General features: G+C 42.4%; 1 protein-coding gene and 1 long non-coding RNA gene across 5 annotated transcripts in view; one reads left to right on the top strand and one right to left on the bottom strand.

Moving 5' to 3' along the window:
* Positions 1-93: 93 nt before the first annotated feature.
* LOC124312238 lies at positions 94-22,947 on the bottom strand. 3 transcript variants are annotated; one of them, XR_006910434.1, is made up of 5 exons: positions 22,854-22,947; positions 22,575-22,666; positions 22,141-22,365; positions 1,017-1,847; positions 94-961 (listed from the first exon to the last, which is right to left on the bottom strand). It is a non-coding gene; the product is annotated as an uncharacterized LOC124312238 (long non-coding RNA). The 3 variants fall into 3 exon arrangements; XR_006910433.1 differs by having other exon boundaries at positions 94-1,847; positions 22,141-22,372; XR_006910432.1 differs by having other exon boundaries at positions 94-1,847.
* LOC124312148 (zwei Ig domain protein zig-8-like) overlaps positions 5,083-23,552 on the top strand; it is a 34,398-nt gene continuing 15,928 nt past the window's right edge. Inside the window, exon 1 of one of the 2 annotated variants that reach the window (XM_046776638.1) lies at positions 5,083-5,938. In XM_046776638.1, coding sequence (XP_046632594.1) covers positions 5,839-5,938 — 100 coding nt within the window. In that variant the 5' untranslated portion in view covers positions 5,083-5,838. The remainder of the gene's footprint in view (positions 5,939-23,552) is intronic. The other variant, XM_046776639.1, reaches the window with a different exon arrangement.

Raw genomic sequence — 23,552 nt, 5'->3', positions numbered from 1 at the left:
TCAAGAATTTGGCCGAGAGACATGATATAGTCGGATGAAGCAAAGCGTAAGCTTACGTTGTCAATGCATTTTTTTTTTAAAGCTAACCTCCACCAATAGACGTGAGGCATCATTAATTAGACATTGCTTCAATATGTTTTATACGAGCATTTCTTACTTAAAATAGCAAATAGGTAGTGGGGAAAGTTTTTAATGTGCCGTCTGATTTTATTTGTTTCTATAGAAGAACAGACACAGCCGAATATCAGAGAAGTGTAGGTTGAATAGCAAATTTAAAGGTCTAGTTAGAAAGACGTTTACATTGCCCAATATAGGATACTCCAATTCCGCAGAGAGCCGTGTGCATAGAAAAGTCGAAAGAGATCGATGGTTCTCCAGCCAACTTTATAATGTATATTGGATGAGAGGAGCGAAACCCAATCGTCAATCGATATGTACTCTGTTTGACAGTGATCTCAATGAAATCACTGAGCATAAGCTTGATCATGGTAACGTTGTCCCTAGCTTTCAAGGCGCGTCAGCCTCACTAGCCAGAATCCCGGATATGACTTTTACCCATCTGTTCGTTGTTGGATTCATGCAGTATGACACAAACCGTAGTTCCTAATGCTTAAAGATTGCAGGGGAAAACTAGAAATCGATCCGCATATCTAGTTGTCGTGCACAGGGCCTTCGGTCTTTGCCTTTTATTTCTCTCACCAGCAATTTTATCACTTCAGTCCTATATAAATAGTCAATTCGTGCTACATCCTTGTGTGCTGTAATTAAACTTTTGTTGGACTCTTATTACTTGAGAAGCAAAGCTTGTGCCTTGTAGAACTCTTGTAATTTGGATCCAGTGACTGTGGGTAGTTTTATTAGTAGACAACTGGCCCATTCATGTCGAAGTTGCCGTCTTGAATGCAGTATTTAAAGAGCCCCGCGAAGACGTCGTGCTGTCGAACTTTACCATGGGCGGTATCTGGTGAAAAAGGAAAAATTGCCAAAGGGTAGTGAAATGCAGGGATGATAAGTACCTTCTCAATAGAATGTAATGTTGTTGCTTAGTGCTCATTAGCCACGTGAATGGAATTTTGTCCCTCACTTGATCACGCGCTCTCTTGATTTTCTTCATTGTGTAGCAATGTAGGGCATCAAGAGATGGAATAGGACGGAAGTAATAATAAAACGATAAATAAAATACTGTAGTCTTCAAAAAAAGATCACCGAGTTCACGAAGCACAACATGGTCACAACAGAAAATTGATTGGCGTAAATTTAGACGAGTGCACAATGTACATAGTAGACTAAGTTACTAAAGTTCCATCATGTATCGCAATGATCAATTATTTTCAACAAAATACAGTAAAAAGGGGTGGAAAGCATCAGTAAGGATTGGAGTGTGGTATTAAAAGGGAGCGACGGAAAGGTAGAAACAAACTTAAAAATAGATAGAGAATAGGTGAACTCAACCAATTCAACTAGAAATAAAATTGGTAAGGTGTTGCTCCGAATGATGCAAGAATCTATGAACTTTGAGTTATCAACCATCATTAATCGTTAACGCCAAGATAAAAATCAAACTTAAACATATTCATCTAACATCAGAATAAGATTACATGAATCTATTTTTGATTAAACGAAAATTGTGGATTGGTGTTACAAGCGAACAAGCCCTTGTGCAATCAAGTCAAGTAAATTTTGGATAAGATGAAACACAACTGAAATGAAAGAAATATCACGTTGGCTACCAAGGTGAACTAATAGAATTACTATCCATTATTTGCAAAACGCTCTTAATAGCTTCCGGTTGACATCAAACGTTTGATCTTTCATTGTTGATTTTGACGTCGGGAGGCGTCGCCGACCTGCGGGAATTAAATGGAAGTAAGTAAGCACAAGGAGAGCCAGCGAGAGAGACAGATAGATTCATCATTTAGTCGCTAAGGTAAAAGTTAGCGTCAGCGAAAACAGAAAGCATTTGATAAGCAACAGAGAGTGTAGAGCACTCGAGAAACTCTGTTGCAATAAATATAAACACCGAGCAGCTCCTTGACAGATAAAAGTGGGAGTATAGTATAGGTAACGTAGGATACTTCCTTATTTTCCGTTAATGCCAACATTGTAAAAGAATCAAACAAATCCCGGTTCGGTAAAGTGCAACCAATTGTAAATACACAGAGAAGGGAATAAGACACCATCAATATCCAGCATATCCTACATGTATATCCAGTTTCTACATATTTTTCTGGGGGAGGGTGGATGTTTGAAAAGGATAACCGACGATTGGTAACCGACGTCTCGTTGCGTCAATATTCAATGAGCACTTGCTCGTTCGGCGTCCCGGAATCGTGCACGAGTACTGCATCCAAAACAACGGGTCGGAAAGTACGTACGTTTACGTAGAAAATCTAGCGTAAACAACAATACTTTGTATGCGCAACAACAACAATTCCCCCAGATCCCTTGGTTCTATGGTCTTGTTTTTGTATTCGTCTTCCCCATTTTAAAATTAAATGTTAAAAGAAGCGGGAGATTTAAAATGCTAAACTGAACTTTGGAAAACTATATGGGATTCTCGTTTTAGATCTAAATTATAACCACGCATTGATATACGTAAGAAGCCTCGTCGAAATAGTAACTGAGGTTGGGTCGAGTTCTCACTGACCGTAAAAGTATACAAAACAGTGAGGTATACAATTCTACAGATATATCGTCTCCTTCTGTCGTCATCGCCGTCCATCTTATTGTTTGCCGTTCCAGAAAAAGAATTGGCTTCCACAAAACTTTCGAAACCGCCCTCGCCTCCCAAAACTTTACGACCAGACATAGGCCAACAGCCTCTCGTACATCTGCGAGCCGCAGGTTTCTTCCTTTTTTTTGTGGCTTCTTCCTGTGGCCTTTTAATCTGCAAGATCAACTTGTCAATATACTGCATCTAAGCCAATTCAGCTGCGGTATCAAAAGCTTGTCGCAAGAGAATCTTTTTTTCCCCCTTTTCTTTCCCTTGTTTTGGCAAGGAACCCAAATTTGACTGTTATCGGCACCCAGCCAATTCCGATAGAGGCCTAATCCGTAAGGAAATCATTGCTAGTTAATTATGATGATTGCTATTAAGAGTATTGGACGGGTGGGCATAGTATACCCAGGGAGGATGGGACACAATCTGCTAATTACCAGCAGCAAACAAGGTCCCCTCAAAAGTTTTAAAGAGTTTTCCTCCCTTTTTCTTTCACGTTCCTTTGGCCTTTGGCTTGTTATAAACTTGGAGGAAGCACTGCACGTCTTTTTACTTAACGGTCGCCTAACCACAGCGATGCTTCCCATCGCTTTCCTGTCATTGGGCGTCACGTTGTAGCTTCTTTGATTCTGCATGGCATATTTCAATTATCCCCAATCCTATTATGCCGACAAAACCGCGAACTCAACTGTTTTTTGTTTTTTTTTTCCTCTTGCTACTCGACCTTTTGTGCAGTCAGCAGTATTTTTTGGAGGCAACTTCAACGGGGGAGGAGGCCGCCCCGTCATTTAGACGAGAGGAACCAAAGGGATAAAAAAAAAATATGGTCAAAAAGAAGGAAGAAAAAAAGGACACATGTCCATAGCAAAGGTTATACAAGTTACTGCCGTCAACTCACAAGTACAGTACATAAAAAATAGAAGGGAAGGAAGCAATAGAGCTGCACGAGGCTCTTATGCCCATTGCTGTGTGTGTGTCTCCATCTTTTTCATTTTCTTCGACTGCTGGACAACGTCGCTGGGATTTCCGCAGCGACTTTCATCGATTAACTGCGATAGTCATATCTGCACGAAGGATCGGAAAGAGTATAAATTGGAGGAAATTGTGTGTGGAGGATCAGATCGATTGCAGAAGAAAAAAAGAACATTGGTTCCAGAACCTACTTGCTCGACACTACCGAAAATAGGTTTGATTTCCCTTTGATTTTTGGCATCCTAGAATGCCAACTAGAACCCAATATCGCGCAAGGAGAATTGAAACTTAACCATTTTCTCCGGAGGTCTTATCTCCCTTCAGTCTAGACGCTAAATTTTTTGTAAAAGCATCGTTCAAATTAACAATGGCTCTGCATTTTTGGATGGGCCAACGTCTCAAGCGGCAGGAGAGAGCCAGACAGGACGGGCGTCGCAATTCTGAATGAACGCGTTCATGAACTTAGATCCGCTTTCAATGCATAACGATATGAGTAGCAAGGATTCCTAGGGCCCATTCCCACTTCCCCGCATCTTTTGTGTATCTATTTTGGCTTGATGAAGTTCATGCTTCTTGTATAAGGATCAACAGCAACATTTTGTCCTCTAAAGATGCAAAATTTATCCGTTGGCTTTGGTGGATCCAATTCCATTTTTAGAGACTCCTTTTGTCTTGAACCCCCCGCCACTTTCAAAATAGAACCGACTCTGCAGTGTATCCATACATAAATGTCTCTAACGAAGCCCTTAATCAAGCTACACATTCAGACTCGCCGTCGAAAAGGAATAACGCGCACAGAATTGACACGGATCTCTCGAAGAAAAGAAGTTGATTCAAAATCGGAAGTAAGAAAATTACGGCGAAAAAGGGCGGGCGGCCTTCTCTAGCGAATAAGAGCCCCAAAAAACTAACAGATTGGTCGATAATACGAAGAAAAGGTTTCTGTAGACATCGTCAAGACCCCCTCTCCCCCTCTTCCTCCCCTTTGGGATGGATGGCTGGATAAAAGGTAGACGACACTACAGTGTCTATACGTTCAAATCGAAGGCGAGATTGCGCTCCGGCGTCACTCTTGTGCAGTAAGACGGACGAGCATAGAGAGGCACACACACGAACACACAAACATAACAAACTATAGTCATTGGGAAAATAAGAGCAGAGAAGAGAGAGAGAGAGAGAGAGAGAGAGAGAGAGAGAGAGTGTAGAAGAATAGATGGCGCGGTGGTGGATCGCACTCATCCCTCCCCATCTTGCTTAGAGTGGCGTCGGAAACCAGGGACAGGAGTGGGGTGGGCGAGGCGGCGTGAGACCGCCCCTCACCCTGCGTCGACTTGCGACTCTGCGGGACGGGTAAAGCGCGAGCCGGGGAAAAGGTTGAAAACTCTCGTGACCGACTCATAAGGGCCACAGTTGGGCTCCTAGTCAGCCTCAGGTAACATCTGTACGACCAATCTAATCGCTCCTCTCGTTATTTTGGCGCTGCGGACAGAAACGGTTGTTCATCTAAATAACATTGTGGTTACTTCACCCCAAAGCCTCTGCGTCGTCGTTAAATTGATTTGAGTACATATAAATCGGACAAAACTTGAAAAATAAGTGGAAATCAAATCGGCGAATTCATTTGCGTTTGGCATCCAAGTAGTGTGTATGTGTGTGGTTGTGTGTGGTTGTGTGTGTGTGTGAGCCCGCCCAATTCAAAGGTTTACTATTCCTTGATTGCGGTTATTGTCCAACATTTGAATGGTCGCAGTTCGTCCGACTTTGCCCGGCCTTTGTCGCCGTTTTCCGTCGCGGCCCGTTGACGTCCAGTCACTTGCTAAATGTCAGCGATTGCTTACAAATGGACGTACGCCATGCAATAAGAAACATTTCACTCCTCCGTCTGGACTTGCTATCGGCTGATTTCGCGTTTTGAATTATTGATTGACGTCTCTTCATAACTTCGTGCTCTGTTCCTGAACCCCCCACGTGTTGGTGGCGTCGCAGGGATTTCCGGCGCAGTGCTTCTCACCGTCGAATTATTGCCCTTTCATAATATCTAGCCTTTTGACTCGTCCCCGTTCACCCCGTACTGAAATAACACGGATCTCTCGTCATTAGTCTCCAATAGAGTTTGTATAAATCACAGCGTGTCACGCACCGTCATCATGGAACGACACTCGACATCTTCTTCTAGTCTGCCCAAGCCGAGAGCTCGTTACTGGCAATGGATCTTATTCGCTTTACTGACACTAGAATGCCGCACAGGTAAACCAAAAGTCAATCCGAATTTGTTTCAACACTTTAATGATGCGTGCCAGTATACTATTGCGCCAAAGCTTTGTTCAAACATCTTTTCTTCCTCTTATTTGAATGGAAAAGACACCGACAGAGAGTAGAAGAGACAGGGCAATATCATATACATCAGATGGAAAGAAAGGAAATGTATTCTTTTTTATTCGATTCCCGCCAGTTCCCGGAAGTGTCCACTAGGATGCTGCAGCAGACATATTAGCTTATACTTTTTGTGCCAGCGGCCAATTCAAACAACGACATCCACCTCCGTTTTCGGAAAATAGATTTCGTCGAAAGGCGTCCAAGGAATTGTATGAATATAGTTGATTCGATATTCACTAAAATTGACTTCAGACCCCCCCCCCCCCCCCCGAGTATAAAAATAGAAAAGAATTGATCTAGACGAACTAGTATGTGGAAATCGTGCGGGATCGTATTGAATTTTTTCTTTTTTTTTCCGCGGGGAAAATTTTGCGCCGTCGTCGAAGGATAGTAGAGGCAGGATCGCTGTGCGAGGAGGAAAAGTTTGCGGCTGTGATCGCCTTTTTTATTCTTTTGGCCGGTCCCAACGTCAAAGTTGTCGTCTGCCCGTCACTCGCAGGTTCCTGGGCTTCTTCCTGTATACATTTTGTGGAGCATATCTCTCGCTCTTCGAGACGTCAGTCCATCTCGGGCTCCTTTTCTTATCAAATAGTTTTCGCTGGCGGCCAATCTCAAGTTACCGACGCTTTGGCGCGTTCAACTTCAATCTCCCGGTCCATTTACGAAGCTGTCGAGCAAGTGCTGCGGGCCTCCCAATTGGCCTCCTTCTTCGTCATCGTCGAAAAGTCAATCTCTTTCTATCTCTTTTTTTGAGAATTTTCGTCCCCTTCCCTTCCTTTTTTCTTATTTGTAAGGAGTCCAACCACCATGGCTAAACCCCATGCCACCACCCTTATTCCCGGGCCCACTCACGAATTCTTGCTCATCGAAACTCGACAGGCCATATTGCCATCGCATTGTGCGCTACACAACAGGCCTCGTCTTTTTTTCGTATACAACTTGAATAGTAACATATATTTTTTTGGGGAAGGAGGGGGGCTCTTTTTCCAATTCAAAAGATTAGTTTCCTTTTCAATAAATAAAACGATTCGACTGGAAGCCGATCGATCCATTTCGTTTCTATTCGTGCGCTGGGCTGATCCTGACTGCAAAACTTTCTCCAGACTCGTATACTTTGTCTCGGTCTCCCGACATCTCTTAATTTCGTTCATGGGTGCGTGGACTGCGTGCAAGGATTTCTGGGTGAGCTGGCCGTCAATAGTCTGGCCTGCTGGGGAAACTGTCGATCCTGGATGGACGGTTCATGCCATCTCCAACGAATTAATTTTGTACTCGAGCCGAGTGCTCTCTGTCGATCTTTGCACGGACGTTGCAACCAAGATCAGGCGGTAATGTTTCAGTGACCAATCAGTCAGTCACGAACGATTCGATCAGCTGCGACCGCTAAAACATGCTTCGCTCTGCTCCTTAAAAGTACGAGAAAGGCATCAACACATTAGACCCGGTCAGAACAACACAGACAGTGAACGCTGGACTGTATCTCGTCAAAGCCGAACTGGTTTGCTTTCATTAATTATGTAAATCTTGTCGCCGTAAGTATATTGTATAGCAGCAAAGTTTCAGTGCGAGACTGAATACAAAATTAGAGGTGAATGGAAAATCGGGAGAATTTACTCCGCATGAAACGAAAGTTTCCAGGTTAAAAAAAAAAGGATTACAAAATAACAAGGGAAAAGAGCAAAGGCCGGTGCCTTTGTCATTAACCTTTAAAGATTTAAAAAACAAACAATCCGAGTATAAAGAGAGATTCGAAAAATAGAAAAAAAGAGAAACCAGAGTTTTTGTTTTTCTCTTTAAGAAAAACAATCTATCCGTGACTCAGTTAGGTTCCCGTCGAGGAGCCCATTTCCCCCTTAAATTTTCTGATTTTTCCCTTTTGTTTTTACTTGGCTCTGGTCTCCTCTTAGCGATGTTCCCAGCCTATAGCTGTTGGATGGAAACAACTGGGCAGAAATCCTCTCTTTTTCGCTCTTAACATCTTCTTATTTGTTTTAGCCTTGTTTGTTGTTTCCATCTCGCCCGTCGGATAACTTTGTTTCCCGTTTCTTACCCGAGTAACTAGAGGCTTTAAGACACGGCTGTACCCCGGGTTCATGTACTCCCTCCAAATAGGCTACAATACACCTATATACACTATAGGTGCGAGACGAGTCCATGTTTACGAAATGGACAGACGCAATTTCACGCAATTCCCCCCCCCCCATCACTATCTGTATTGTCGTGAATCAATAGTCAATGCTCCGCAGTCAGTGCAACAATGGCCACGGTCAAAGCGTTAGTGTAGTATAGATTCCCGTCGTATAACAATGTCGTCAATCAGAAACACAACGACTACACTACTGGCCATTTATTCACTTTCGCAATAGAAAGGCGGAAAAAAAGGATAAGCACTCGCATGTCGCAACAGCGGAATAATGTGATGGATGGTGTGCCCGTGTAATTCCCTTGCGTTTTCAAGTATTGAAAAGGACTTTGTTCATCAATTCGGAACGTTCACAGCCTTCAACTAGTCAAACGCCATCCATCACAGGCGTCGTCGGGTGAGAGGGGCGTCACCAGACGGTCTGAAATTCTTATCGACTCAGCGGGCAAGAAAAATTTAAGTCGAGCGCTGACCGTGAGAGATTAAAATAATAATTTAAAAAAAAACTTGGGAGCGCAAAAAAAATCCCTAAATTAAATCTACTACACATACAATAAAGATCGTGCATACGTAACATAATAATCCTATGGCGCTCATATGTGTTCCTTCGTTATTAAATGTCATTATTACTACGTCGCTTTAGCAGCGCTTCACCGGGGCAAAGGGGAATATTGATTGGCATTTGCTATTCTCGGTGCAATATTATATTAGGGATAGGTCCTTACGCATATGAGCGCCATGTGTTCTCGGCAAACTAATAGCCACATGGATGGATTACACGTACACCGGATTGCTTTCTTGGAGAAGAGCCGGGGTTCACAATGTTTAGTAATGAGATTGTAAATATTGAGACTTTGAGCTCGCTGGTTTTTTTGACCTTTTTCTGTCTTATTTCTTTTCTATTGCTGCCTTGTGTATGTACGCGTCATGCGCTTTTGTTCTTTCCTTATGCAGTGCATTCCACCTCAAGAAAGAAAGAAAAAACTTTGCTCCTATAGGGTTCCAGTTGCACATACGTATGCGATAGCGTGCCCACGCTAATCCCTTCTATCCAGGGCCGCTTATTAGAATGGTTGATGATTCTTTCTTTCAACAATATCAGACCGTTGGCCAGACTTCTTCCAAGGGCTTCACTTCTAAATTTATTCCTTGCCTTTCACCCAACATGTAGCATCTACGCTATATTCTTATTTCCTTTTTTTATTTTGGAAGCGACGTCAGATCCTCCGGGATACGGAAACCCCCCCGGAAAAAAGAAAAAAAAAGCCCAGACTATTCGTGTGCTCCGAAATGCGTGCCGACTCTAGCACAGTGGTCTCTAAGAAGTCTGAGACTCGAGGGTAAACAAATGCCTGATGGCAATCTTGATTAGTATAGTCGGGGCTACGCCGGCTCTTGCCGGAGTCGATGAATCCCAAAGTCTTTGATGCGGCTATACTTGCGCGATATACACAGACACCAGCAGCGCCGACCGCCTTATTTTAGTCTTGTTATATAGTGAGCGATGTATATACGACTTTGCCGCTGAATGTATTCAGACGTGAGAGCAATACAATGCGCATCTACACTCAAAAGATACTGGCGCAAAAACCTCCCCCGACGAGTGGCCTCATAAGAAAGATTTACTCTCTCTCTCTCTCTCTCTCTCTCTCTCTCTCCGCAAAACAAGACCCATCAACTTTTTGGCACTATTCAAACATCTAGTTCCTGTTATACTGTATTAGATACATCTTACTACCACTGTTTGTATATCGTTCGTCCGCAGTTTCCAGGGTTTCCTGTTTTTGTATTCGCGCGGTTTTTCACTGGCTGCGTTATTCCTTTCTCTCTGCTTTTTGACTGCGGGACATAAAAACCGAAGAAGATTTGACTCTTCTCCAGAAGTAGCTGTATAGAGCGATCCGCGATCTTTGTGCCGTAATGCACACAACGATGACGGATGGTGACGTGACGACGATCGTGAGCCAAAATGTCCGCGGAAGAGATGATAACCTTCTCGACTCGTCACTTGAACGACTCATTTTTTCCCTTCGGTATAATAATACAGCCAGCGTTATTTTGAGGGTTTTTTTTGTTGTCTCTCTCGGATCTCTCAGGTTTTTGTCGACTGAACAGCTCACGTCCTCGTATTTTTTTTTTTAAGTTGGAATTGCGTAAGAAAAAGTGCCAGCATCAGCGCAAAACGAAGACAGAACGACGAGTTGGCAACAGCATGTCAAAACATATCTACCCCAAAAAAGTCGAGAGCCTCAAAGCTTTGACTAATTTGTCAACAATTTTTTCTTATCTAGACAGGTTGTTTTTGACAAGGGCATCAATTTTTAAAAAGAAATTCGGGCAAATAGGCGAAAAGCAAAACTCCAAACAAACGCGATATAATGACGCAAGGGCACAAAGATCTGTTGCGCGTCATCCGAATTTCAAAGAAAAGAAAAACGGATGATATGTGCCATGCCTCATTTTGTGCTTGTTATATTTTGCAAAACAAACCGGTTGCTACACAGAACGTCTCTGAGAACAAAAAGGATGGGAATCGAGTCGCGCTGCTGCTTATTCCGGTAATATATTTCGCCGTTGCCTCTATTTGTTTCGTTTCACTACTTGTGCTGGCCTGGTTGACAGCCGCCTGTCATTGCGGCAATTTGCCAAGCTGCCGGAGATCGCCCATAAAAGAACGAAAAAGTAAAAACGAACATGCGAAGGAAAGAACAAGTAGAAGAAGACGAAGAAAAACAAAAATGGGAATTCAGAGGCGTTTTATAGATGCTGTGTTCCATTCCGTTTTCACGGGCGTACAACTTGTTCGCCCGCCACCGTCTTCTAGTATATGAGAGACTATAGGCGGAAAAGAAAAAGATCGCCATGGATGTTTAATGGACTGAGGAAATGGAAAGTATAGAGAAGCGCAGCAGCAGCAGCATCGCCGCTTGCATGTCTCTCTGGCCTTATACTCACAATGCGTCGTATAAAACCCATCTCATGCCAGTCGAGATATAACCGATCCGCTCGTGAGAGCTTTCCACCCTTTTTCCCCTGTCGCTGTTATTGTCTTCTATTTTTCTCAATTCGTTTTGTTGTTATTTTTTTTTTCGCTCCTTCTTTAGTCTGTCTCGGCGGACCTACACGCACGATTGTTCCGTTGAATTTGAGACATAAAAAAAAAGAACCTAGAATGTGATGGAGGAGAGAAAGAACAGACAGAGAGATGTTCGTCAATCATTTTAAATGATCCGAACACACCAGCAGACAAGCCGAAACTACCAAGAATAGACTTGCACGAAGAAAAAGGAATTGTTGTTTTTCAAAGGAAGGGGCAAGAGAAATAAAGATATACGTCCTGGGCTATTTCTAGAGAATTGGATCATCAATTCCTCCCAAGTACGTGTGCGAGTTGCGCTTGTCGATTCTTCAATCACGTCCGCACCATGAGAGAGAAAATAACAAAGAAACAGTTGTTCATTCTTCTCCGATTTCAGCAAGGTAAACTTTTTTTTTTAACTCTACAACTTTAGCAACCAATCAGCTGAGAGATCTCTTATGTAAACGACTGGCTCGAGAGGAGAATCAAAGTTGCCGATCCGGCCTTCCCCCCCCCCCCTTTTTTTTAAATTTTGTGACAAGACACAAAATCAAAGTTTCTAAAGGAAGCGCTAGGTTTTGACTTTCTGCTTTGAACTTTCCTCTTCTTCCCCTTCTTTACAGATCATGATATTGTAAGCAAGATCACTAGGTCCAGGTGTGTGTCGCCGTCACACAGAGAACAGTAGAGCCTGGAATGGTAATCGAGATTTCAATCTTATTGACCTCTCTTTCGATGTGGCTGTATAACGATAAACTTTGCTCTTCACGTGCAACACACAGTGGAAACAACTTTCATCCAGGCACTCGAGGATTTAGGGTACGAACCTTATCAAGGCTTAAATCAAATTTCCCTCCCCAAAAAAAAAAAGAAAAAAAGAATTCGGCTCTGAATAGGGAACTTTCATTTTATGGACGTTTGGGTTTGTGTTTGTGTCGAAGGAAATATATAAGGCATGTACGATGATGAGTTTCAGCTTGCAAAGTCAGGAGACATTCTTTTTCTGTAAGAGACAAGTCGGCTGCCAGGGTAAGTGGAAACGAACGACAGACGAAGATTGGGAAATACGACGGAGCAATCTCGTGCCAACTGATTGCACGATGGTTTTGATTTGTGAGTTGACAGACATCAGCAGTTGGTATTGCCGGCACGACTCTCTCTAATGCTACCTCCATCTGGAAATACCGAATTCAGAGTAAACAAACCCATTCTTCGTTGGAAGGCGAGCATCATCGGAAAAGCGTTTCCGAGACTGCTGCACACCATGTAGGCCTGTCTATTCATCTGTAAACTATCGAAAATGGGATGGCAAATGACGTGACTATATACGAGTCATTTCTATAAAAACATCTTTTTTATTTGTTTCTACTCTTTGAGTGTAAGTGGTGCACTTTGCTAATGCTTTTAGCGCGACTCGAAGATTCGCGAAGGATGTTGTTTACCCGATTGTCATTTACAGACAATTTCAGATAAACACGCAGATTTATGCCTTGCTATTTTGAGAGAGATCTTTTTTAATGTGTCGATTAAAGCGATATTCCATCAACAGTAGTACAAGGAATACGGCATTTAGAAAATGCGGTTGCCTGAGGAAATAATTGAATTTCACCCTTTCGCTTTTGAGTGGGATGATTTAATAAAACATTCCACTCTGCGGAGTCGGTAACGTCCCTTTGGAGACGCCTGACACAGGCAACACCAGAATTTATTTTTTTTTCTTTTCTGTCGTATAAACAATTCTTTTCAATCATCTAGAGAGGCAAGTCCTGATACGAGTCCACTAATAAAAGTCTGGCAATTCTATAAAGCTCAAGACTGATGTCTGACAGGCTGAGAGGCTTGTCCCAACTACAAAAGTCGCCCGTGATGATTTCTTAGCGCATTCGTGAATCAGAACTTTCTCATTTCCTTTGATAATAAGACCAAGTCACGCAAATAAATTTCAACGATTTCGGGATGACGCCAAACCCAAGACGCGACTTTATTTTTTGTTTGTGTTTTCTCTTTCCTTATTTATACAAGGCGGTATCAAGATAATACGGATGACGCAATATTATACTTTCGCAACTTGACGTGTCATCTATATTGGAGCCCGGAGGGTAGCAGTGAGTGTTTGCTGGATTGTCGGATTACCTCGTTGCTATCAGTCCCGCAAAATGCTTTGTAGCCTAGAGAAAGGGAACAAACAAAAAATGGCGAAGGCCCCCCGCCCCCCCCCCCCCCATTCTACTCGATCCACTTAATAAATACAGTGGAAGTTTGTTGAGTTTGATACAATCAACAGCCGTGTGTGCTTGCCTGAAATAGAATACTGCCGATTTCCAAAATAACTTAGGATACATCCAGCGCGATGCTCGAATTCATAAAATCGCTAAACTTGAAACTATAAAGTGGAAAATTGTGTTTGTACTTTGAACTTGTTGGTAAACAAATGAAACGGTGAAAGAGTGGTATCGGAATGCGATAACAATGAACGATGCCAGTTTCTCTTAAGCGGGATAATATTAGATGAAATGAACTTCATGTACTGGGCCACTAGTTTCCACTTTGAGCATTAAAGTAAAATGAGGAGAGATCTACTATCGTAATCTAAGGACTTTTCTTCGTTAACAAGAGCGCCCTGGTTGCTAAGTGACACTCAAATGTTTTCCCGTTCGATTCCGAGAACAGAGATTTCGATCAAAGCAGTGATGCTCGTTATCGACCCCCAATTTGAGCGCTTCTGCAACCAACGCTAGACATCGTAGATGAGGTAGATTTGATGTAGGCTATTCGATCGTTGCCCATCAAATCTTTGAACTCGACCAGGCCCATTGTATTCCTCCTGGATTGAGAGTGCAATTGGGCGTTGGCTACATGTATCTACCAGGTTTTTCTTCCGGCCGAAAACACCTTTAGTACAGGAGAACAAAGGCCCTCCTTTTATTCAGTCCCTTGTTAACATAGCTGCTTCCTTCCCGTATCTTGCGAACCAGTCATCATAATCGATTCCTATTTTGCCACACCACCAGGATGGCGTTTCCCTGATCTATGCGAAAAGGCTGTTCGCCCAGGCTCGACTTTATTAGCATTGCAGAAGAAGAATTAAATATCGATCAAACCAATCGGCTGATTTCTGTATGTCATACGAAAAGTACGCGCACAAAGTCGGAGGGCACCTACCCCGAAGGCTGATTGGCATTTTATTACCGAACAGAGTACCTACGTACGAAGTCAATCTAATATATATTTATTGGGAAAATATCGATTTCGGCGTGGGTTTTGCATGCTTTCGAAAAGGGTAGAGCAAATCATTATCCAGTGAGTACTCTATGACAGGAGACTCCTACCTAGCTCACTGTCAAATGAGATAAAGGGTTCGTATAGGTTTGATTTGCACAAGAGTTGCTGGATGAGGAGTTTCCTCTTTATGACTTCGGATCGATAATAGTGGCCTCGTCGATATTGCACTATAATATTCCTGGACTAAGTTGGGCTTTATTCTTTTATTGACTAAAGCTTCTTCACCGAAAAATTGTACAACCGCTGTTATAGGCCACTAGGTCTATACCAGTTTCCGCCTTCTCTGAAAAAAAAAAAAAAAAAAACGGGGTAAAAGGACATGGAAACCTTTTACTTCCCTGGAACTATCCACCCATTTTTACACGCGATTTTTTTTGTCTCCTTTGTGTGAATCCCACGAACTTATCAGTTTTCTAAGAATATAGGCCTCACTGCCCTGCATGTAACAATTAAAGTTAATCCAATAATTTTTTCCCCCCGTAGTTCTAAGATGAAAGAATAATTTTCTGTTGTTTTACCTTAATCTACCTACACGTATACTTTTCTTTTTCGTGTGTTGCTGTCAGCAGCCGCCTTTTTGTACACTTTGACTGTCTGTATCTTATTGTTTCTCCGAGTCGGTCGTGCGTGTTGGTGAGCTTCTGGCATGTCAGCGGTGCGTGTAGTCACGCTTCTTCGTTGTCATCATCATCCATGGCCCCCCCCCCCCCAAAGCTGAGCTCGTCCATCAAGGACCGTTGTCTCTTCCTCTATCTCGCAACCATCTTCAATAAAAAAAAATTTCCTTTCTCTATCCCTTTGTTATATATTTTGTTGGTTTTGTCGCAGTATACGTATCAACATCCGTCCGTAGCAAACGATCTCTAGAGGGTATCAAACTAGCGGGAAAGTGACATTTGTTTTCCTATTTTATACGCGTTTTCTTTTCTTTCGTTGTTGCTGTTAGTGCGTCTCATTCCTTTTGCCTCTCGTCCTCTACGGCCCCTGCGAGCAAGCCCCAACTGTTTTTCGTGTCATCATCGGGCGGCCCTAAATCAGTTTCTGAGCTCTCAGCAGCACTGCGCATCCCGGAAATGCGAGGATTTCTTTGCGCTTCCTATCTCGGCGAAAGGAAATGTATCACGCCGAATGTGTGCGGCCGGCCTTGCTTCACCAGCAACGCCGATATTGCTTCTTTTTCTTTCTCTTTCTTCCGTCGTTACTCTTCAAGCTCTAGCTCTATCTCCCTGCTGTTTTTCTTCGCTTTCTTCTTGTCTGGCTGCTGCTGACGGACCCGCAGAAATGGAACCATTATTGCAAACGCTTCGAACGCAGTAAGAGCCGTTAGAAATATATACAATATTACATATCATCTATCTTGTGGGGAGCATAAGAAGCCTGCACAAGGAAGAAGATTCAATAGCGGATGTACGCGTCCGTTGCTATTGCATTCGTTTCATTAAAAATGCGAATAAAGAGAATAGAAATCAAAATAAGAATGGAAGAGTAGGTTATATCGTCCAATACAGCTGGACGTTTTGCAGTACCCCGGGGATCTCTGCTCTCCTTTTTTTTCTTCTTCGTTCGGCTTTAATATAATACTCGCCCCCTTTTATACTCTGTAGATATACCGGTTGGCCCTATTGTTGACTCCCTTACGACGACGGGGAATCGGTCAGCCATGAAATGACCGACCCGCTTCGGAGGCTTAATGGTTTCCCTACAGATTAGAGAGATAGCTAGATGTGTACAGTCGATAGAGGAATAATGAATCGAAAATGGGGTAGAGATTTACCACACCCGCAGACCCACCGCACCACCACCTAACGGAGCAGCAGCATCCATAAAGTCTTTTTTGTTATCAGTTTTAATGATGCCCCCCCCCCCCCATCATACATAACTAGACAATATACGACTCGAGTGGCTACGCCTCTATCTCTAGCTCTATCACAAAACATCTATACAGGATATTCCTTTGATCACTCTTTGGCCTAACATGGTTGAAGGGGATGAAACCTGAAATTAGAAGGAAGGGGAGTACGTACCCAAAAGCATCCGCCCTATTCCAATTCGATGATCAGTGCGGATAAATAGAAAGAGGAAAAAAAAAAGACTTTTTGGGTACCGCGGTCAAAGGTGTGAATGCATTACGGCATCAAACGGCGTATGCCACGCGCGCAGTATAATTTGTTTTTTGTTCTTCCTTTTGCCAGTTCATTTCTTTTCTACATATACAAGTAGGTGGAACAGGATCGACGTCTAATGCCCGTCAAAGCCGTACAAGTCGAAACCGAGTCGTTCGTTTCCCATACGAGTCGAGAGACTAGCCAAGACTACACCCAAACTAGCTGAAAAGAGGAAAAAGAGACGAGGGGGAGTTTCGAGTTTGTCAAGTTTTCAGGATGGAGGAAGGAAAGAAGGAAGGAAGCCGGTTTGTTAGCAGCACGCACTCCTTACTCTGCCTTGTACCATATGGATACGAATCACGCCCCTCTTCGGCGAACGAGGCAAAAAAGTATCTCAAACGCGCAGCATAACTAAATATGCCCTAAAGTCTCGAGAAGTTTTCCAACCTAAGCAGCTCTATTTATATAAGAAAATAAGCGAACAAAAATTAAAACCTTTTACGGAGGGGGAGCCTCCGTTGAAGAAAATCCTGGCGACTTTACTCATCCCTTTTTCACCCTTGGCGTTTGGCGTTTCAAATAGGCTGTGACGCACGATTTTTTTAAAACTCCATTCTCAAGAGTGGCGAGGCAAATGTAGTCGAGTCGATTTCTTGTTTAGTCTATCCAGTCTGGCTTGATTTTAATTAAAACATCGCTGTTACGCAGAGCGAAAGGAGGAAGTTCTTGGAGCAGATTAAGTCAAGGCAGGCAAAAGCCGATACCCTACACAACAGGCTGTGCGTAGTACGTTTTCCCTTTCACGAGGACGAGGTAACCGGTTAGCTAAAAGTGACGGAACGCCCTTCCCGTTGCTTTGATATTACCCAAAGGCAGAACAACAACAACAACATAGAACGGGGTGGCAACAAGAACGAGAGAGAGGAATGCATCAGAGCTGCGCTTTCGCAATCTTTTCTTAAAAGGACTGGCAAGCCCAGATCCTTCCTTCCCGACAAATGCATTTAGAGAGAGTATCGATCGGCTTCGGCTTTGGCTCACTCTTCGGTCTTTTTCAACGTTAAAAAAACTTAAAGCAAAACAAACGAGACGGAAGCTTGAAAGCGATTTCATTCCTTGGTTCGCTGTGTGGGTCGATGCCTTATCCTCATTTTCTCTACAACATGACTTTGTGATCAGTTCAATCAGACTTTTTTCTATTTGGTTGATCCTTTTCTCTTTGTCTCTCTAGAATGACAATGATGCCCGTTTGTTTCCCAACACAACAACAACCCAAAAGAAAAAGAAAGTCAACTAATCTCTAATAGAGAAAATGCAATCAATTCGGAATGAATCGCGCTTCATCCCTTTTGCCAGTCGGCAGTATTGCTTTGGCAGACAATAAGAAGATTGGACAGTCGCCACGCTGACGTTATGTATGTTGTGCGCATCCTTAAACGAGTCATTGTCGAGATTTGTTGATTCCCTGACTTTGTGCATTCTCCCATTCTCCCTTTACACACTAATGCCAGTTTATACGGGAACATGTAAAATAATCTATTTCCGCCATGATTCCCGCTCGCCCTCCCCCTTGACTCACGAAGAAATTTGAGAATGATTCACCCGATCGTTTTCCGTTTCAAACTGCGCTCGTCGGTTCATGTGCGGGATATCACGCGAACGTTTTACACTTATTTCTCAAAGGGTGGGACGCCGACCCGAGCCCTTTATCCGTCTAGTGTTGTTATCGCATAATAGCTACAAACAACACCTACCGGCTATTATTATTACGCCGTAAACAAAGTACAAAAGCAGGTGTGATCGAGTAGATTAGCTTTGATCGGCAGCTTTTCATGGCGTGTTTGGCACTGCACTGTTGATCCTCCTGTGCGCTCCAATGGTTGACTGCTTTTCTCTCAAGAGCTCTACACTCTACAGTCCAATCCTTCCATAATAGAGCAGTAAATTAAAGTAAAACTCTCTCTCTCCCTCTCTCTTTCCACCAAGAAATAAGTGCTCTAACTAACGCAAGCGTGAAATCGATACGATGTTTTATTGATTGAAAACCAAGTCGACCTACACTAACTTTGTACATACCCATCGAGAAAGGGAAAAGTGTAGACATGAGCTTTATTATAAAAACCCCTTTGATCGACGATGTTTGTTATAGACATCCATTGCGTACGCCTGCACTTCTCCCACTCTCCCCTACCCCTCTCTTTTTTTTATAGCTTAAACTGCGCCGACTTCCGGTGGGTGGCAAATGAGTGATGGAAAAATGGAACATGGAGACGCGCTGGCTTGACTGCTGTATATCGTTATTCCCTTGTTTGGCCGCCCCATTTGTTATTTTGTCTTTCGGCTGCCGAAATAGTATATCAAGAGTGGGAGTATATGGATAAAGATACCCGCTAATTACAATTTATTCCGTAATGCGCCCAGGCAAGTCAATTTCCTGTCACAGCAATGGATGGATGGATTGCTATAGAATTGGTGTTTGAGAAAATAAAATCTATACGAGCCTCACGGCGCCGGCCGTCAACGTAGTCACGTCAGCCCAATCTCAACACCATCCATCTTCCGAATAAGCTCCAAAAAAAGGAAGAAAGAAATATCGATCGATGGCTGGCATTTTCCCTAGCCCTGTTGGCGATTCACGGCCGGACACGGTGAACTGGGCCATCATAGATTTTGTTGTATTGCCCAGCACATCCGTTAAATAAAGCCGTTCCTCTATTCAAAGACGGGTAACAGAGAGTACAAAACAAGTTCCTCACTTTCGAGTCAAGTCCAACAGGTCGCCCCCGTTTGACTCTCGTCCTCATAGGATTGGAAGGAGTTTTTTGGATTTCCAAGTTTGTTTGACCGTCAGATCATGAACGAAACGTCGTCAATTGGGTCTTTTTCTCCGAACTTTCTGTCAATCTTTACTTAGTGAACAAACACAACGAAACCAGAGGCTCTCCGTGCATAGGCTGAGTAAGTGGTAGGGGGTTGGTTTTCGTGCCAGGGAGGGGGAGGACAATGTACACGCTCACAGAGTCTCAATTTCTTGTCCGCCTTTTCCATTTTATTTGTTGGTTGCCAATAATGCTGGTAGGTAAGGGCGGAGCAACCATCAAATCAGCGTGGCTATATAACAGTGTGTGTACCGTGTCGTGTATGATGATGGGCTTTTTTCCGTCGGAAATATAAAAATCAACCAGGATCGCAAGTCAAATAAAAAAAAGGGGGGGGAAAAGTTTACAGGAAAACACGGTTCCTCGGATTTAGTCTGACGACTGGCCCGTTCCGGAGAGATGATTAGTGCCTAGAAACGATTCCGCCCAGACAGTGAAACTTTTTTCTGGGTTTCTGACTTTTTCTTTAAAATTTGATTTTGTCATTTTTCATTCTCGAGGAGCGCCAAGTTTCGTGGTGTGGGTGTGAATATCCGTTGTCACGTCAGTCACGCTCTATGTAGTTTTCGACTCGGGGATCAGTTGTCGACAAGTAAGAGAAATATAAGAACTAGGGTCGAATACAAATGTTAAAGCCTTCCAGAGTAAAGACATTTCAATTTCCATCAACTTTCTTTTTCTTTTCGCTTTAAGGTCGTCGTCGCCGAGTTATTATTTCCATGTCCTTTACCTCGCCCACGAAAGACATGAACAGAGAAATGACGATTTCCCTTTACTTTTGATACAAACGGGCTAATTCATCGTGGCCTTAAATGGAAATTTACGGCTAGGCATTCCGCCGTCCCCTGGACGCGTGCCAAGATTTTACCGATTCAACTGGAATTGACAAAATAACGAAAAGGTCGGGTCGTAGCAGTGGCAGCTGGTGAACTACTCACGGCCCATGTAAAGCTTCTGTTTTCCACCGGTGGCTAGCATAGAGTTCACGATTGATACTATATACTGCTGAGACTGGTACAGGGGACATAAACGGCATGCGGTTCTTGCAGAAAGCCAATGGCGTCCAAATAGGCTACGACACATACATCCAAGTTTGAGATATTGTTTTGATGCGCTTGAAAGTTTCTGGTCCGTGAACCATGAGGCGAGTGTCTACGGTGGATATGAACATCCACTTGTGCACGTATCATACCGAACGCAAAATGCCAGCGAGCGGGACAAAGTTTGAGCGGACGTTACTATGCACCGTCATAACTATTGTCTGTGTACACCGCCAACTTTGAGGTTCTCCTGCACCATGTCCGACATGAAAAAAGATCTCTCTCTCTTTTGGAAGTCAGCCAATATGGTTCAAGATGGAACCGTTGACAATAATTCCAAGAGCAAGTACATAAAAGCAAACAGCGCTAGGGACTTTTGCGAGAAAAACTTGGAATAAAATTGACAAATATATTGTCTTGCCAAAAATTGATGGAAAGTAAAATTCATTACACAATAGTCGATCTAACCGAAGAAATATTTAAAGAAAACATCTGAACCCAGCGAAAGAATTATCCATTTCGGGAAAAAACGGAAAAGAATGTGAAAGGTCCTTTCAAGATTTTCGAAAAGAGGGAACAAAATTTCAAAGCAAATTCTGGACAACTACCTAGGGCTTTTAAAGTTATTTTGACAATCAAAATATTTCTCGACTTTAAGTGCAGACAGTTTTTGGTATTCAGAAATTCAGAAATTCGATGAAAAGAGAGATTGAAACAGTGAAATGTAAAAATTTCCGTTACTCGATGTCTTATCAAGTAACAAAAATGCGAGAAAATGACCATCAATCATCATCTTCTATTTAGCGTCAGGAAAGATCTTCAGTTTAACCGAGGAAGGGATAAAATTCATCCCCATTGAAAAGTTAACAAAAAACTGCCAAACTGTTTCAGACGTCAAGAAACCTAAAATATTTATCACGCAAAAAATGCTAACCGCAAGAATTATTCAAAATCACCAAAGCAAAGAAATAAGAAACTCGAGTAAGTTATTTCAGCACTTCCAACAAAGAACATTTTATACCGAACCCAAAATTAGCCTAGAAGATTCGGACGAAAAATTCAAATGAAAGATCGGCAAACTCTGCAGTCTGCATATTCTTGAAATGCATAAATAACTGCGTTTGCGAAAAACTCAGAAAACTGCAAAGTAAAAGAATTGCTGATTCATCTCACGGAAGTAACGCGACTTTGGGCATGTTTTTGTTGGGCCTTAAGAGGCGTGACAGTTTTGTCAAAACTATTCTGTACCATCTGAAAGAAGAAGATCGCGTTTGAGTTTCGTCCTCTTTTGGAAAAAAAAGAAACCCAATTGATTCTCAGAAACCATCGCAACCTGAAAGCAGTGATAAACTCACTGCTGAGAGTAACAACGACCCATAGAAATGATACTGATTTGTATGCTCTCCGTATTTTGCTGCATGCGGCCAAGGGCAGTTGAGTAACTTGCATAATTCACGGGGGTAGGGGCGATGATGTAACGATCATGAACGCCACCAAACAATGAAAAAACAAGGAAAAATAGCGCCAATTTTAACAGAGTCCTACCTTGCAGCCTGGGAAATACAGCCAAGCATCTCCAACTGGCAACTGCTCCATCCGCAGAAAAGTTGAATACGTCAGGCCTCAGGCGGTATTGGAAAAAGGGCGTCCTCGTGAATACATCCACATTCACATGGCTGTACACGAAGACGCAAAAGATTGAAGGAAAAGAAAGATGAGACAAGTTGTCTGACGTAAGTGGATGCTCCAATCAAATGGGATACTGTTTACCTACAGGCTACAGCAGAAAAGCAAAAATTTATTTACGTCAAAATTTTAGAAACCACCAATAAGGAGGCATTGAAAACAAGGGATAATGTTTAATATTTAGTAAACAGGAGGAAATAAAGTTGTTATGTAACACACTGCACCTAAGTCAGTCATGCATAATTTAGTTATTTAACAGGTGTGACGTTTTAATAGTGTGACAAAATAATTACCATGTCAACGACACAGAGAATGTTGCAGATGACAGGGTTGATACCAGCACAAGTAAAACTTGAAATTATTGATGTTGATGAAGTTGTGAATTCTGCACAAAGAACAAAAGGGATAAGAATTCGCTTACAAATTAACAGGAAAATGTCGTGGAATATACCTTGACTAGTTGCATATGCATAATTAATTAAATATTTACAAGTTGTGAACACCTTACACTATTCGGTTAAAGCATCCATTATCATACTCTTATTTATTTCAATGTTTTGGTTATTTATTACCTCTTAAATTTCACCAAGAGTGTCTCAACACGTGCTATCAAGAGAGACGATACACTACGATCTGATTTTCGTACTTTTTTATTTGTTTGTCTGATTTTCGTGCAGCCATTAACACGTTGCCACATGTATTCATATGTTTTCTCCTATCCATTTCCGCCACAAATCAAAATTGCAATTGACAATTCTCACAAGTTTCAAATCAAACTGAAAAGCAATAATTGTGAAAATAAAATAGCATCAAATTAGTTTTTATTAGTTTACCGAGCAATAAACTATTTTAATTGCTCATCTGTCATCTCTATGAAAATTCAGAAGATGAGGGGAAACTGATTAACCAGTTAACTGATTACCAACTTGAAGAATATTCTTTTGTTTTTTACATTTTATTCTCAAAAGCTAAAGTTCCGGTTGTTGTTATCTTTCCTGTAACTTCCTTCCTCTTTAATCAAATGTACTCGGTACTCCAACTGGTAAACATTTGAGTTTCCAAATGTAGAGTCGCACTTATAAATTCTAATATCTAGTTTGGCTGTTAATGCTATTGTAGATTTATGAAAAACGTGGCTCATGCCATCTTTTTCTTTTTTCTTTCGATCCTCTTGGCTCCTTTTTCTGGGAGCAACAAAAAAAGTAAGAGTCCCGGATTATAGACTGCTTGAGCATCATCGAGGAAATGCTGTCGACAAATAATCAGCTTAT

Source organism: Daphnia pulicaria, chromosome 8, assembly GCF_021234035.1.
Source record: "Daphnia pulicaria isolate SC F1-1A chromosome 8, SC_F0-13Bv2, whole genome shotgun sequence".
NCBI classification, from domain to species: domain Eukaryota; kingdom Metazoa; phylum Arthropoda; class Branchiopoda; order Diplostraca; family Daphniidae; genus Daphnia; species Daphnia pulicaria.
The sequence above is the reverse complement of the archived record's forward strand: the minus strand, read 5'-3'. Positions and strand labels throughout refer to the sequence as shown.